The sequence below is a fragment of the Populus alba genome, chromosome 6 (genome assembly GCF_005239225.2).
Source record: "Populus alba chromosome 6, ASM523922v2, whole genome shotgun sequence".
NCBI classification, from domain to species: domain Eukaryota; kingdom Viridiplantae; phylum Streptophyta; class Magnoliopsida; order Malpighiales; family Salicaceae; genus Populus; species Populus alba.
This window is the reverse complement of record NC_133289.1, coordinates 19,971,483-19,986,502: the sequence shown is the minus strand read 5'-3', so window position 1 is coordinate 19,986,502 and position 15,020 is coordinate 19,971,483. Positions and strand designations below refer to the sequence as shown.

At 36.6% G+C, this 15,020-nt stretch overlaps 3 protein-coding genes across 4 annotated transcripts; all 3 read right to left on the bottom strand.

Moving 5' to 3' along the window:
• Positions 1 to 1,640: 1,640 nt before the first annotated feature.
• Positions 1,641 to 6,224, bottom strand: LOC118030623 (uncharacterized). The gene is made up of 9 exons (XM_035034800.2): positions 5,675 to 6,224; positions 5,370 to 5,573; positions 5,186 to 5,243; positions 4,935 to 4,997; positions 4,107 to 4,182; positions 3,809 to 3,924; positions 3,338 to 3,427; positions 3,107 to 3,238; positions 1,641 to 2,146 (listed from the first exon to the last, which is right to left on the bottom strand). Exons 1-9 carry the CDS (start codon positions 6,049 to 6,051, stop codon positions 2,012 to 2,014), a joined length of 1,251 nt encoding a protein of 416 aa, XP_034890691.1. The 5' UTR covers positions 6,052 to 6,224; the 3' UTR covers positions 1,641 to 2,011.
• An 850-nt stretch (positions 6,225 to 7,074) lies between these two features.
• LOC118030622 (E3 ubiquitin-protein ligase AIP2) lies at positions 7,075 to 8,953 on the bottom strand. The gene is made up of 5 exons (XM_035034799.2): positions 8,678 to 8,953; positions 8,390 to 8,597; positions 8,036 to 8,235; positions 7,483 to 7,698; positions 7,075 to 7,381 (listed from the first exon to the last, which is right to left on the bottom strand). Exons 1-5 carry the CDS (start codon positions 8,825 to 8,827, stop codon positions 7,232 to 7,234), a joined length of 924 nt encoding a protein of 307 aa, XP_034890690.1. The 5' UTR covers positions 8,828 to 8,953; the 3' UTR covers positions 7,075 to 7,231.
• Positions 8,954 to 10,955: 2,002 nt separating this feature from the next.
• On the bottom strand, positions 10,956 to 13,923 carry LOC118030621 (F-box only protein 13). Of its 2 annotated transcripts, none has more exons than XM_035034797.2 (2): positions 13,435 to 13,923; positions 10,956 to 12,461 (listed from the first exon to the last, which is right to left on the bottom strand). In XM_035034797.2, exon 2 carries the CDS (start codon positions 12,435 to 12,437, stop codon positions 11,208 to 11,210), a length of 1,230 nt encoding a protein of 409 aa, XP_034890688.1. In that variant the 5' UTR covers positions 12,438 to 12,461; positions 13,435 to 13,923; the 3' UTR covers positions 10,956 to 11,207. The 2 variants fall into 2 exon arrangements, with proteins under 2 accessions (XP_034890688.1, XP_034890689.1); XM_035034798.2 differs by lacking the exon at positions 13,435 to 13,923 and adding an exon at positions 12,882 to 13,385.
• Between the last annotated feature and the right edge of the window lie 1,097 nt (positions 13,924 to 15,020).

Below are 15,020 nucleotides of genomic sequence, written 5' to 3'. Positions count from 1 at the left end.
AGGGACTAGATTTTAAATAAACTATGAGGTCTATATATGTTGAGCGGTAAATCATAGAGATTTATAATTAATTAAACTACGGGGAGCTTGCAATGCATTGCTTTGAGCAAAGTACAAGTAAGACTAAAGTGCTTAGAAAAGGAAGCAATTAAATCAATATTGAAAGTTTGTAAACAAGACAATGAATAAAACTGTAAAGAAAGCAAGTAAATTACACAAAAAGAAAAGCATGACAATAAAGTGCTTAGAACAATAAACTTATAAATTGTAAGAAAAATAAATGGCTAAAAACCTGAGAAAGTTTGTATTAAAATTGCTATATCAGGGCAGCAGGCCAAAGAAAATACAAAAAGGGCTGTCCTTTATTTGTACTATAATAGGACCTAAGATCTACTTGTAATTCAAGTAAGAAAAAAGGACAGATTTAGGAATTACTGAACAAATGTTAATGTGAAGTAATTGATTTTGATTGCGGTAGGAATTATGTTTTAAACTGCTATTTTTAAAATATATTAAAATAAATTTTTTTATTACTTAGTAATATTTATTTTTAACAAAAACAATCCAAAAATATAAAAAAAAAAGATTAAAAATTTTAAACAAACAATATTTTAACCGCAATGCAAAACACGTAATTAATTCTGTTTTATGGATCGATCGTCAGCCATTCAGGCGATTCCTTCATGAGCTACATTTGGAATTATCTTTAATTTATGCATTCAAGTGTAAGCCAGGACTGCTTTTGAACCTAGCTCATAAGCAGACGGGCAACATGGGAGTGACCGCCCAACTCCTAGGCCCTAAGACAAAAAACCTATGTTGGAATCATCAGCTCTTCCCCTAATGTCCAGGCAGCTAGTTCATATAAATTCCCTATATATACATGAATTAACTTCAAACTTGATCACCTCACTTTCTTGTTTCAAATTATTTTTCCGTTCTTGGGGTTGCAACTGTTGAACAGCACATATGGCCAGCTTCCCTGCAGCCCCTGCATGTCCACTGGCTTGGAAGAACAATTCAGCGTGTCAATAGGCGAGGGTGGTGCAGAGAACATTGCAACTGTTGAAGATGCTGCAGATCTCATTGAGAAAGTGAAGGCAGCAGCATGAAGGGAAACATTTCCAGGAATCAAGATTATATAAATTGTCATGATTTGGCTATTTTGCATGTGCCAAAGGAAAAACCTAAAATTGTTTTGCAGGGAGCAATTTTTTTTTTCGGGTCGTCTAAAATTATGAATTTTTCTTTCCTTCAAAGACAAATAGAAAATCTAATGCGTACATGATGGAAATGATGTATCATTGAGCATTGGCACGTTTCCTTGATTAATAAAAGAGAAGCACTGCAGTTGTTCTGCAGGTAGCAATTTTTGTTTCAAATTGCTCAACAATCAGTAGCAGTTGTGTATATTCATTGGTTGCAGCACAATAGTACAGTAATTGCTCTTTCCAACATCAAGAGTTCATTGGTTGCATGGCATGATGGCGTTCATAAGCTGTTGACCGCCAGATAAATAAGAGGTCAATGGGACTAGAGATCCAATTATTTAAAATAAAAATAAGGGCACATGCACTCTAGAAACATCTCTCTACATTCGAGTTTTAGTTCAATTGAAACTTCCTGGGTAGACATAGGGCTATTGCAATTCTGAAGCATATTTTGTATTTCTTCGAAAAGTTCTGACAAGAATATTCAAAACATCTCTAGACATCAATAGCATTATAATGCAAGGATACCATGGAAATATTCATTAGCTATTGTTGAGAGAGAGAGACTGTACGCTTAACTATACAGAAACTTCAATCAAAGACGGGGGCAAAATGCATTTGCCTTTGCCTACCAAAGATACTCTAATGCAAAAGCATGCATGTATTTACATGATGGTAAATCAGCTTTGGTGAATCTGTACTTACCACAAACCACATTTATGAACCAGGATCTTATGACATTCCTTTTTTCTAATGAAAGGATGCACCGTTCAAAAAACCTTATGCTGGACATCAAGCACTCAATCTTCAAAACACCTGAGCCAGTCACAGATGTTTCTGGAGAGGACTTTAGTCTCATTCAAAGATAGAGTTTTAAGGCCTTGAGCAATGGCATCTACAGGAGTGTACACATAACCTGCTTGCCATTTTGGTTCCTAATTAGAGGCAGCAAATAAAATTTTTGTTAGTGATGAATTTTAATGATAAAATGGTTGGTCCATCAGGAAGGAAAACCAGAAGGACACAGGATCCTCATGCAACAAAGCATGTCAATACTTCACATGCATGGTGCCAGGAATTAATAGCTATTTATATTTATATGGGTGCAATTGCTACTCTACATGCACTATTAAGGGAAATATTGTTCACAATGGTGTCAAGTGTAATATATCTCGTTTGCTATTTTCATTATGTATCCTAAAGCTTTCTGGCTTGTGGCCTTTCTTGAACACTCGTTACTGCCTTTAAGCATAAAGCAGACTCCAGTAAAATGAACCTCCACATGAGTCCATAGTAGACAATAGTACATGATAAGAGATCCACAATCATCACCCCACCGGCATGAGAATCATTGTTGTCCAAAAGTAGATGTAATGTAAAGCAGAACTTAAAAGCACAATTGGAGTTTGGACTTGAGTGGAAAAATATCTCTTGGAAAAACTAGTAATGAGATCCTTTTATTTTTACTTGACTGGTGAGTAATGAACAAATTCGATTTTTGTTTCCAGTACAGACAGTTGTTCTCAAGGGACAATCTTTAAAAAATGCAAGCACGAGAAAGGAGCATCAGTGCTCTGGGCACTTTCAGCATGAGAGAAGGCGAAAGTGAAATAGAGGAAGAGTCTGCTAGACAGATCAGATATTAGAGGATGCCCTATTACATTTCACTACATGAGGGGATGCCTAACTTGCATATGGTTTTGAATTGTTAAAGAGGAAGAATTTCACAGCATTAGCCTCCAAGCCACAACATTAACCCAAAGATGTGTATTCTTGGTATAAATATACAAGAAACTTCCAACGCTATGGCAATGATTCACAGAGTATGTACATGCTGGATGACGAAACACACTGTGCATATAGGCAAATTCATGACTGATGTATGCATAACATACCTGTATGCATGGGGTGATATGGCTGCCACTTAATTGGACCTTTTCTATTGTTCCACCTATGGACTCAACACGAGGTTTCAGGGTCTCTTCAAGGACATCTGTCTCATCAATCGCATCAGAGTTGAACTTCACCTAAGACAGCAGAATATATGTCTTCAATTCTATAATACACCAGAATATAAAGGCTATCCACTTGTATGAATTCTGGAACATCCAGGGCATCATACATACCAGTAATGTGTGTTGAACATTATACGAGTTCCTGCAACAATCACGGTTTTCAGAAGGTGATGGCTTGAACTCTGATATCCCTTCTGTGACCTAATAGAAATGACGTCAAATAGATGCATATAGTTAGAATCCACAAAATTACCAGCTTCCATCTAGAGAAAATTGAACTGAATAATTACAACAGAAGAAAAATAATTATGAATTGGTCTACTAATCCACAAAAAATTCAGAAATCAGGATAATCAATCCGGGTTTCCAATTCTTCAACTCCCTAGTATAAAAAAAAATCTCTAAGAACATTAAAAATAAATTCATATACACAGACGAGGAGATTTATCAACAGGAATGGTTCAATCAAGGCTCAGTCATTGTTTCAAATTTCAAGTAGAGAGAAACAAAACCATTCTTTATGAAATTGGAACTGGATGTTAAATGTGTTCACATAGAAGCTTCTAGTAGATATGAAAGTACCTGACCAAATACTGATGGCAACTGATCAACAAATTTGGTCAATGAAATTAGGGCTTCTTGTTCGCTATCAGGTATAATTGCTCCAGCTGTATCAAGCAGAACCTTCCATGCATCTCCTACATATGAAACATTGCAGGAAAATTTGTCAAGATAAAATGCATGGAATTCCATAAACTAAAGAAAAAGTGAAGACAATCAAAGTGAGCTAAGACAATTAAAAACCAAAAGAAAAACTTGTATTCTAAAGGTAAACTGGAAAGGACAAGATTTTAAATGGAAAAATCAATATGCAATTTACCTGAGGCACTCCTGGCCATTGCATACATTGGAGAAGCTTCAACAACAGGCATCATCTGATTAACTAGTGGACCTAGCTGTAGAGCAGCATTGAAAACAGGGAGACCCGAATATTTATTAGACAGGAGAAACTTATGTTGTGCAAATGCCTCATCTTGAGTGACCAACATGGAAGATTAATGCACTCATACAACTTAGGGTTAAAAACTCCACTTCCTGCCCAAATTCAAAAGGCTTCCATGGAGAGTGTCGAAGAACTTTTTATTGGTTCATATATAACTAGTGACAACATCAGTGTTATCATCAATATAAAACCCTATACTTTTAGAATCAGAAACTGCTAGGAAATCAAACTCTGTTGAGTCCCAAAAAGAAGAATGAACAAACAAAGGCTACAGTCAATCATATCATCAAAGAGAAGAGTTGCTGACTAAATTTCTTTGCAATACTTAGGTTTGTGTCCCTAATGTCCACATAATTTTACTAAATGCATATTTTGTTTGGGAAGTCCATATGTACTACTTTCTAATCAGTGTAGGAAAGCCTTTTGAAGGTAAAAGGCGTTCCCAACATCACAAATTCATTGCATCTCTATCAAAGCAAAAGGAGCTTCAGGCAAACAAAGAAAACAATAATTAAATATACAGATGTATGCACAAGCACCATACAGGCACATGTCCATATGCACACTTGAGGTAACCCTGATCAAGAGAAAGACATGAAAGCATACAATTCCTGGCATAGAAACTCTAATCGTTTGATTTGTGTAACAGTAAAACTCATGAAACAAAACAAGAGGCACCGAGTATTATGACATGGACATATTTACCTGCTCAAAATATGGCACCGCCTCTGTAGCAGGCCTGTTGTTGAATGAGATTATGGCATTAGCCTTAGACAAAAGACGACATTCTTCGTCACACTCTATAAAACATTCAAGTTATTTGAAAACTAAAACAAAATCTCATAATCTGCGTTCTGCTTCCACCACTGAAAAACACAGGAACTTCCATTTTTCTTCCTGACTATTAGACTTGCAAAACGTTGAAGGTCCAGTAGAATAGAAAAGGGAAATCAAACCTTTGGTATCTTCTCACAGAAATAACTTCCTGTTAGAACTTGGAGAAGTGCCCCATTGCTTCAACATCCATGTGAAACAACAAAACATGTGTGAATTCATTTCTGGGTAGCTAATTAAATTCCAAAAAAATGTTCTTAAAAGGTAACACATTTGCTACTTAAAAGTTGAAGGCAGGTAACACACCTGTGACCAACAGAAAAAAGTGGAAGGCCAACAAGCTCCGAAGCAGTTAAACCATCATGGGGCAATCCAGATTGCAGTAATAAATCCAAGCAAGCATTGAACCTCTCATAGACTTGATTAGCAGCTTTAGAATGATCGAATGTCACGTTGTAAGGCACTAAAATAACAACATAACCATCCTTTGCCAATAGCTCAATCAAACAACTGCAAAATTAAGGAAACAACAACAACAACAAATCATAACATCAAAATCCAAAACAAAAACTAATAAAAGATTGTTCATTGAAAGGAAAAGGATCGATTACCTGTAAGTGACTTCAGGGACAGCTCCAATGAAGGCACCACCAAGGAATTTGATGATGGCACGTGGCTTTATACCTTTAGGTGGAGGTATGACTAAACATGACTCCATCTGCGTGTATTTCTGTCGCTGCTTGTAGTTGGTATTGGTAATAACAGTATTACCATCTCCATATCTAAAGTTGCTGCTGCCTCTACCAGCATACCCATTTGAAACCATTCTTGATAAAGAAGAAGATCCCGAAGTTTTAGATCTTCGCGTAGGAACCCATGGATAAAAAGGTAGGTTAAACTTGGTTTTTGATGGGTACCTAGGATCATTATTATAATCGGCTGTGGGATTGTTTGGAGAAGTGTAGCAAAGTGAAGTGGCCAGTTCCATAACGGTATGTACTAGGGTAACAATAGTGTTACTTCTACTCCAAATCTTTTTTCTTGTAATAATAAGCAAACCTGTGCAAATCAATGAATCTAGAAGCAGTAGCAATAGCGAAAAAGACTATTGTGGGTGGCAGAGCATTTTGGGGACAGAAAACGAAAGTTAACATATGCTGATTATGCTGCCACGATTCTGGCTTGCAATTGCTTATTCAATTTGGGCCTGGTGTGGCCCATACTTATGTTTTCCCAAAATGGGCCACTGGAGTCCTGTTTGATCCTAGATTTTGCAAGATTTCTTATGATTGTAGTAGTGTTTGTTACTTTATTTGCTAGTTATTACGCTGGAAAAGAAATGGAAGGAAGTATCTTGTTCGTCGGACGACAGAAATGCTGATTCGATTCATTTTTAGATCACTATGAATGACCAATGCATAGGAAAACTTGTTTACATGATTGATCTAGTTGCTCATCATAAGTGCAGTTCTTGATATTGAGATATATGTCCAGCTTGCTTGTAGACAGGTTTGAGAAAGTGAATTGGGGAAGGTTTCTTGACAGAAATGGGAACACAACAGTTGGGTGGGAAAGGCCATCTCTCTCCCTTGGAAGCTCGTCGCAATACCAAAAGAGCAAAAAGAATAGATGCTTGAGCGTTCATCTCATAGAGGGAAAAAATATGCATTACTTACAACTAGAGAGCCTGACAACTCGGCCCGCATATATATGCAGGGGATATCACTGAGCTAACTCATGTCAAAACATACGAGAAATAGCAGCACAGCCTCTGAGCTCCCACGTAATGGCAAACTTAGAAACATCGAAAAAGCATGGGATACCTCTGTCGATTAGTGTCTCTATAACACATGGATGTATACCAAACTTTGCCTTCTGTAGGCAGCTCAGAAGTGAAATGCGTGATATAGATTTCATCAGGTGTGCAAACTGAACAATTCACAATAATAAGCAAACAGTAGATGTTCGTAAAGCAAAGCAAGTAGGTCGAGTGAATTAAACAAACAGAGGCTTCATTATCAACTATAATTCTTTATTGCCAAAGATGTGTGAGAATCATACAACCAGCTCGAAATGGTGTTACGCACCAAATCAAGGTAAAAGACACTTAATTTTGAACACCCAAGAAAGTCACTTCCAAAAATACAGTGATGGCATACGACTCCCATCTAAATGTACATGAATTCACCACCACGCACAGCATTTTCAGCACCTTTCCTCTCTTCTGCAGCCTCCTTCTCCCGCTCTTTCCAGCTCTCATAAGCATGATCATCAGTTTGCAGCTCATGTCGGCAAATTGGACAAGAATTGTGTTCATCCTGTCACAAAAATTGAATAGCATTAAGAATGGACTACTTTATCACATCAACTCTAACATAATCATAGAATTTGACATTTTAGCATGCTAAAGGGATTTTACCAGCCATGGCTTAAGACAAGGAGGGTGGAATCTGTGCTTGCATGGCAACTCTTGCATTTTGTCATTGACAACCAAATTCTCTTTGCAAATTGCACATTCTGCATCCTTCCCTAGCTCAGCCAAGATCTCCTCTGTGATAGTAATTACTGGAAGCTTTGCAACAACCTCTTTACTGGCAGGAGGCACTCTCGGGGCTGTGGAACCCATTTCCATAATCTAAAAGACAGATATCAAAACAAGATCAACATTAACTCCTCCCAGTAACCAAGCATGATCAGGTAAGATATCAAAGCAGGGTGTAAATCAATTCCTTGAATCAACATTTCTTCTAGGAGCTTCCCTTGTCACTTTTTGAGCTTGCAGAGTTCACATTTGTGTAATTTTATAGAAAAATAAGGAAAACAAACTGACTGACTAGGCTTTCAAATGTGAGAATTGGATAAACCAAATTCACAGCATAGAACAACTAAATTCATCACAGAAATGTGTTTCCTTTAGCTACAAAACCAACGCCGTGCCAATTAATTTATAGAAATCAACACGAGATCTTTACCTCTGGTATCATATCATCAAGATTGCTCATTAACTCTCCAAGTAGATTGGAAGCAGTCTCTATTGTATTGTTATCCACAGGACGCCCAGAAGATTCAAATTCCTGAAGTGTGGCCATAGAATTCAAGATGTTCGACTGCACTAACCAGTGGGGCCGTGGTGGTTCAGGATCCACAGTAAGATGCCCCTCGAACAGATACCCTAAAAAATCAAAAACCCAATAGCAAGGTCCAATATAAATATATCACGAAGAATATTATAATTTCATTTCAATCAATTTGCGAAATTATTTAGAGCAAGTAATTAAAAATATCCAATCGATCAAAAAGATGCATGTTAAGATAGAAAGTTAAACCGCTATTTTGGGAAACATCAGGGGGGTTTTCGATTTGATCCAAGTGTTCTTTAGCTTGAGCAATGCAATTTTTCAAGTGCTCCTTCTCGGTGGAATCAGAGGTCAAGAGTAGAGCTTCTTGAAACAATCCTAACCCAGCAAGCCAGAAACCAGGAGCTATGTATCTGGTCTTTAGCACGGTTGCAACTCTACAAACAACAGAATAAAACTGCCGCCGCCGCCACATGAAAAATTAGATTTCGCAATAAATAAATAAATAAAAGGAGAGAGGGAAAAGGAGAGACTGACTGTTTTACGGAGAGAAGAAGAAGCTGAGGGGTAGTGGAGACGGAGGAGGGATTTAAGAGAAGAGAGTGCGTCTTCGAATTTCTGTTTCTTGCCCAGCTGTTTCTGCAATTCTTCTAATTCTTTTTTCAATAATTGTTCATTGGACCCCATGATCTCTCTGCTTTGTTTTTCCTACAATTCCCTAATTTCTGAAATTGTTCTGTGTTTATTGTCGTTTTATTTCATTTCATTTATTTTTTCTTGTCCAAGACGAAAGGCAACCAGATCTGGATTGGATGACAAGCCATACCTTGTTCGTGCTCCCTGCTGCGTCAATCATGATTTTAGACGACTGTCGTTTAAAGCCATGTGACACGTCATTTGGTTGAACACAAACGACGCCTCATTCCCTTCTTATTCTAATTTGCCCGCAAGACAACCACCTCCCCCTTTCTACTAGCTAAGATTTGTGGTTTGCAAGCCGGGTAAAAAAATATTTAACAAAAAACAAATTGTTTAAAAAAAATTATGACATGAGATATGGCTTCAACTGATAATTTAAATAGTATGATTAAAAAATTTAAAAATAATAATAAATAAACTAGCAAAAAAACAAGATAATAAAAAAAAATAAGAACCGACCTAATTCTACTATGATTATCTAATAACTCAATATTAAATGATAAAATTAAAAAAAATAAAAAATGTTGAATAATGAAATTAAAATAAATTATGTTAAAGAAAAATCAATTTGCATTAACATTTCAAACCGATAACTCTGATCATGAATTTTGGACTAACTTAATTAAAAAAATTTGAGTCAACCAGAATTAACCCACAAACACTACAATCATAGACATAAGATTAGAATAACTCAATAAAAAAAATACAAAAAAAAGGGTTGGAGGACCAGTTTCAAATAAATTAAATATGTAAGGATAAAATTGAGATAAATTATTTTTTAAAAAAAATGATCAGAAAAACAAAAGTCGACTCATGTTAACCTTTGAAATCGATAACTCTAGTCATGAACTCGAGACTAATCTCATAGAAGGCAAACTGTAAAAAATAATAAAAAGAGTAAAAAATATTAGATTAAAAAAAAATATTAAGCTAAACCAGGACAAACCTAGTTAAATTCTTGACTCGGGTTTAATTAAGAAGTTTAATTCTCAATCAATTTAATTATAAAGGATAGAATTGTTAAAAAAATTCAATTTAAAAAACTTGTTAAAGAAAAAAAAAGACAGCAATAAAAAGAATGTGAATCAAGTTTGATAAAAAAAGACCACAAGGGATCAAATTGTAAAACAAAATCTAAAAAATGATCTTAAACAAAATAAATTACAATAAAAAAATAGAGATCAAATTTGAAAGATTAAAAAATAAAAGGGGGTGAAATTTAAAAAAAATATATAAATTTATAATTTATTGAAAATAAATAAAAAATAGTAATCAAAACAATAAGGATTAAATTTAAAAAATAAAAAAAGGAAGTGAAATTGAATTTTTTTTTGTAATTTTATAGGTTCTTCGAAATAAAATAAAAATAATACTAAAAAGTATAGAAATCAAATGCAAATGAAAATGAAATTGAAGGAGCTTGTCTCAAATTCTTAAGGGGTTAACAGTAAGTTCAAGTGAGAAAAAAAGAGAAAAAAAAAGGAAAAAATTATTGTTAGTATCAAACTAGAGGCGTGTCTAGTTCACGCACTTTGCCATCATGCAGAAGACGCCGAGACCTTCCAAGCATTTCCCTAAAAAATAATGTTTGGTGGTTGCACGATCCTGTACACATTGCTCGAATGGCTTGAGGGTTATCCACACATACATGCCTAGCATTTTTAAAATATAATATTTAATATATATCAAGTATATATAAAAAAAAATCTTTAAGTAACCTTGAAATCTACAATAAAATCAATGTAAAATAATAATTAAAAAAAAACCTCATGAGAGTCTTGTTGATTTTATCTTCAAGAACATCAAGGTAATTATATTACTTTGAAAAATCTGAAAAATCCAAAACTCCAAAGTAACAGGTGTTATTTTTTTTTATACTAAAATTAAATTAGTAATCTTAATATGTAAAAAAAAAAAAAAATTAAAATAATCAAGTAAACATCCCTGTATCATGATGAAAAAACAATACCACCCCTAATAACTAGTTAAAAGTATTTTTTGATGAGAGGAAAGGGAGTTTTCACCATTCCAGTGAATCCTAAAGCATCTCCTGGGCTCCAGTAACTTCTCCTTCACCTCTGTTTTAATTTAATTTAATTAGTTTCGAGGAGCTGAATTGAAATCATGTTAAAGCGAAAGTTTATTTATTGGTAAATAAGAAAGACAGAACACAGGGAGGGAGGAACATATTAGAGTCCCACTTCTTGTTATCACTGAGTAAAGCTACAGTGGCTAGGTTTTGTCAAAATAATTTAGACAACAAGTACAACAGAGAAAAGAAACAAACATGATGAAGAGTTAACTGATGATGATGATGGCAGGTGTCAATCCCTAACACATTTCTCCTACAAGGTCAATAATTTTGTTCTTAGACAGAAGCTTCAATCCTTGGCTCAAAAGAGAAGGCAGACATGAACTCTACAGCTTCACCATTCTTAAAACATTTTGGTAACTCAATCCACTCATTGGTTCTCAAATCACACACAACATAACGGAAAAACTCGGCAGAGTTTAAGCAGATAAATATCTGGTCACCGGCTCCAACACAGTTTATATCCACCTTCTTGCCGTAAAACTCGTGTGACATTGCTGGAGGCATCGCTACAATCTGATTCCAAGATCGAATGCTCTCGTCAAACCTCCAGATTCTGAGGTTTGCGCTTTCAAAAAATTCTGATAACACAACAACTAGCATCTCTCCTTTACACTCCACCACGTCGATGGAGTATTCACAGAAGACAGGCAACAGCCTTGGATACTCAGAGAAGCACTTGGTGGTCAGATTGCAAGACACAATCGTACCTGAGGAGCTGAGGAAATAAACAATCTCCTCTCCGTCCTTAACAGTTATAACTGATGAGTATTGCTTAGATGGGCTCCTCTGCATGTCGGTTGCCACAACGTTTCCAGCCTTGCTAAGGAAATACACAGCATTGTCGTCGTTTGAATCAAATTCCTGAGACTCGTCAACCTTTCTTCTCAACAAGATCTCTTCTCCCCAGCAACCAGTGCTTGAATTATAGGCTTTGCATGAAAGTTTTGGTAGCTCACCAGAGACCAACACAAGTTTATAGGACTGATTATTCTGTGCATTCATTGCTACAGCAAGAAGAGAGTGATTTTCTTGGGCTGCATGCACTGGAGGGAGCTCACGACAGGATCCTGTCACAGGATTGCATACGATGAAATTGCACGCTCCCATGTGGAAGCATACTAAGCCACCGGATGCTGCAACAGGAATGGAGTCACAGTTAGTGCTTTGCTTGAGCAGCGGAGGATAGTTGAGTTTTTTCCAACTTCTTTCAGCAGAGTCAAAGATGGTTGACTGATTAAGATGGGGATCCACCATGAGAAACCATGGCTCTCGAGAAGGAATCTCAGAGCAGGCAAGCTTGAAACTTGCAGAATCTGAAACTGATTTCCATCTCTTGCACACTGAAGCAGCACGAAAAAATGCAGAGGTTGGTAGCCATGAAAGAACCCTTTCAAGAAGGTCTTCATTGAGCTCATCCAAAGACAAGCTGAGCATCCCTTTATCTTGTTCTTCCAGCTTTCTCTTCCGACCTGCTCTCGAAGCCCAGTTACCACTGTGCTCCATTGATTGAAACTTTGCAAATAATAACTGTCAGAATAAAAGGAGACAAAGGAATTATTAGTGAAATGCAAGTTATTGTGGAGTATATATGCTTGACATACCAGAGAATAAAAAAGAAGAATTTAATATCCACTCATGAAGGGATACGATAACTGGGCTAGAGATTTAAAATTCACAACTAAGGAAAAGCAAACTAAATTCCCTTAAATACACCTATTATCTTCCTTCATGCAAGTGACCACTATCTAGGACATGTAATGAGGATTTCGTTATCCTGTCTTCACTAGAAACAATCTGGAAATAAACTTTGAACACTAACAACAAGTTGAAGATACTAGGCCTACAAAGAACCAAAAATGATAAAAACCCATGGGAATTTCACCTTTTACTAAATCTTCACTCATCAAGAAAAATGAATAAAGTGAGGAAAAGAAGAGAGAATTTTACATGTGAAAACAGCAGAAGAGATAGATTCTTCAAAGATAGAAGTACAACCGGAGAATTGACAAGAGCATGCTACAGGCTGGGTAGTAGTAAACAAAATGAAAAGAAAAGAACTGAAAGGGGATCAAGAAATGAACTTTTTGTTTAGAGAGAAGCCGCTAGGAAATCGGCATCAACAACAAAAAGAAAAAGAGAAAGCAAAAAAAAACAAAAAAGAAAGACCTAATAAACTATCTTATTCGACAAATCAGGGCATCCTGCATTAGATTCTTATTCTTGTATGGATTCTCATACAAAGAAACCAAGCATCAAGCAAATAAACTATCTTATTCGACCAGGAAAAAAGCCCCATCAAATCTCTCTCCAATATGAGCTCAAATTCATATTATTTTCACCCAAATTTAGTCTCACAGAAACCATCCAAACAAGGAAGAAGAAGAAGAGCAAATGAAATAAACTAAGAAGAGAAATACAGGCACACATACAAATAGAATGAACAAGATCATGAAGCAAAAGGGGGAGATCGCGAGAGAGAGGAGGAAACTAGAAAATGTACCTTCTTGATGTTGCTACCCGATTGGAGGAAGGCCTTGTCTTTGAGATTATAGATAAAGAGGGATACTAGCAAAGCAGCAGAGGTATGTATGTTGTATACTAGTGCTTTGGTGGGTCTTGATTGCTTGTGTGGAATTTAAAGAAGTGGAGACAATGACAATCAAACAAACAAAAAGGGCAAAAAAAGCAAGGCCAAGTAGAGGAGAGGAGTGGAGGAAGGCTAGTGGGAAGCTTCCTCCCTTGGGTAACAGAGAGCAGCGGTAGCTTGTTTACTTTTTGTTGGTTTATGAGCGTTGACACTATAGAGAGAGAACTAAAGTGGAGAAGGCAAAGTACCAAAGCCCACACGAGCCAGTTGACTCTTTTACCAAATCTAAACACGAGTTACATAGGATACGCACTTTGGGCCATCCCATTCCTCCTCCTATCTATTGCTAGATCCAAACAAAGTCTAAGCTCTTAACTACTAGCTGGTTGCGACATGGTGTTGGTGTCTGCACAGGCGGGGCGGATGGAGTTCCTAGAGTCTTGGCCGAGTTAACAAGGAAAAAAGATTCGATATTTAGCTTCCGATTAGCCTCGTTTTCGGAGAAATTCTTGGTTTTATTTCTGATTTTTTTAATGCATGTTGAGTGTGGGATTGAAAAGCACAACATTTCCACATGAATGTAAATGGTTAATCTATCTTTACATTTATTTTCTGGAAAAAGAAAACATGTGAGGCGGAGCACTTTAATCATAAAAAGAAAGCGAACACACACGTACCGCTGGTTGAGTAAAAGAAAAGCAAGGAACGAGAGAGAGAGAGAGAGAGACAGAGAGAGAGAGAGGGACTACACAAATCTACATGTCAAAGGGGGTAGTGTTGTGTTGTGTTTATTCTCTTGTAAGTAGGGTTTTGCTGTGGCTGTGGCTGTGGCTGACCTTTGTGTAGGCAATAAAGAGAGAGAAAATAAAAACAGGGACTGCATTAGACTACCATTTTTCTCTTCTCTTCTCTCTGTTTCTTTTGCCTGCTCCTCTCCTCGTTGAGGAATCTCTCTCTCTGTTTCTTGGGTTTCGCGCGTGTGTGGACAACAAATACTAAAGTCAATGCCCAGAATTGATTCCTTAGCCAAACATTTCAAACAATACTACATTAAACAGAAAACAAAACGAAAGGCAAAACAAAAAAGCCGTTAATCACGATTCTCTTTTCTTGTGTTCCTTCCTTCTACTGTTGCACAGATCTCGATGTCTTAGGCCCATAGCCTGCATGCCTGCCTGACATTGTTTCATTTCCCGCTATTCACGGTCAGCCCATTTTATTTACTCAGGGCTCCCTCAAATCGCCCGCAAAGGCTCGTCCGGCTTCAAAATGGACCGGAGAGTGGAGACTCATATCCTTTTCTTTTCTTCTCTCTCCCTCTCCCTCTCCCTCTCCCGAACCGCTAAATAAAGTTTGGCTATGGCGCGGCCACTTTTGGATATCAGTCTGGAGATGTGATCGAGTTAAAACAAAAAAAAATTCTATCTATTTGGATCTATATCCAGCAAGTTCTAATCAAATTCCATTCTTAAAGCCTCTCTTCTATTGAACAGTATTAT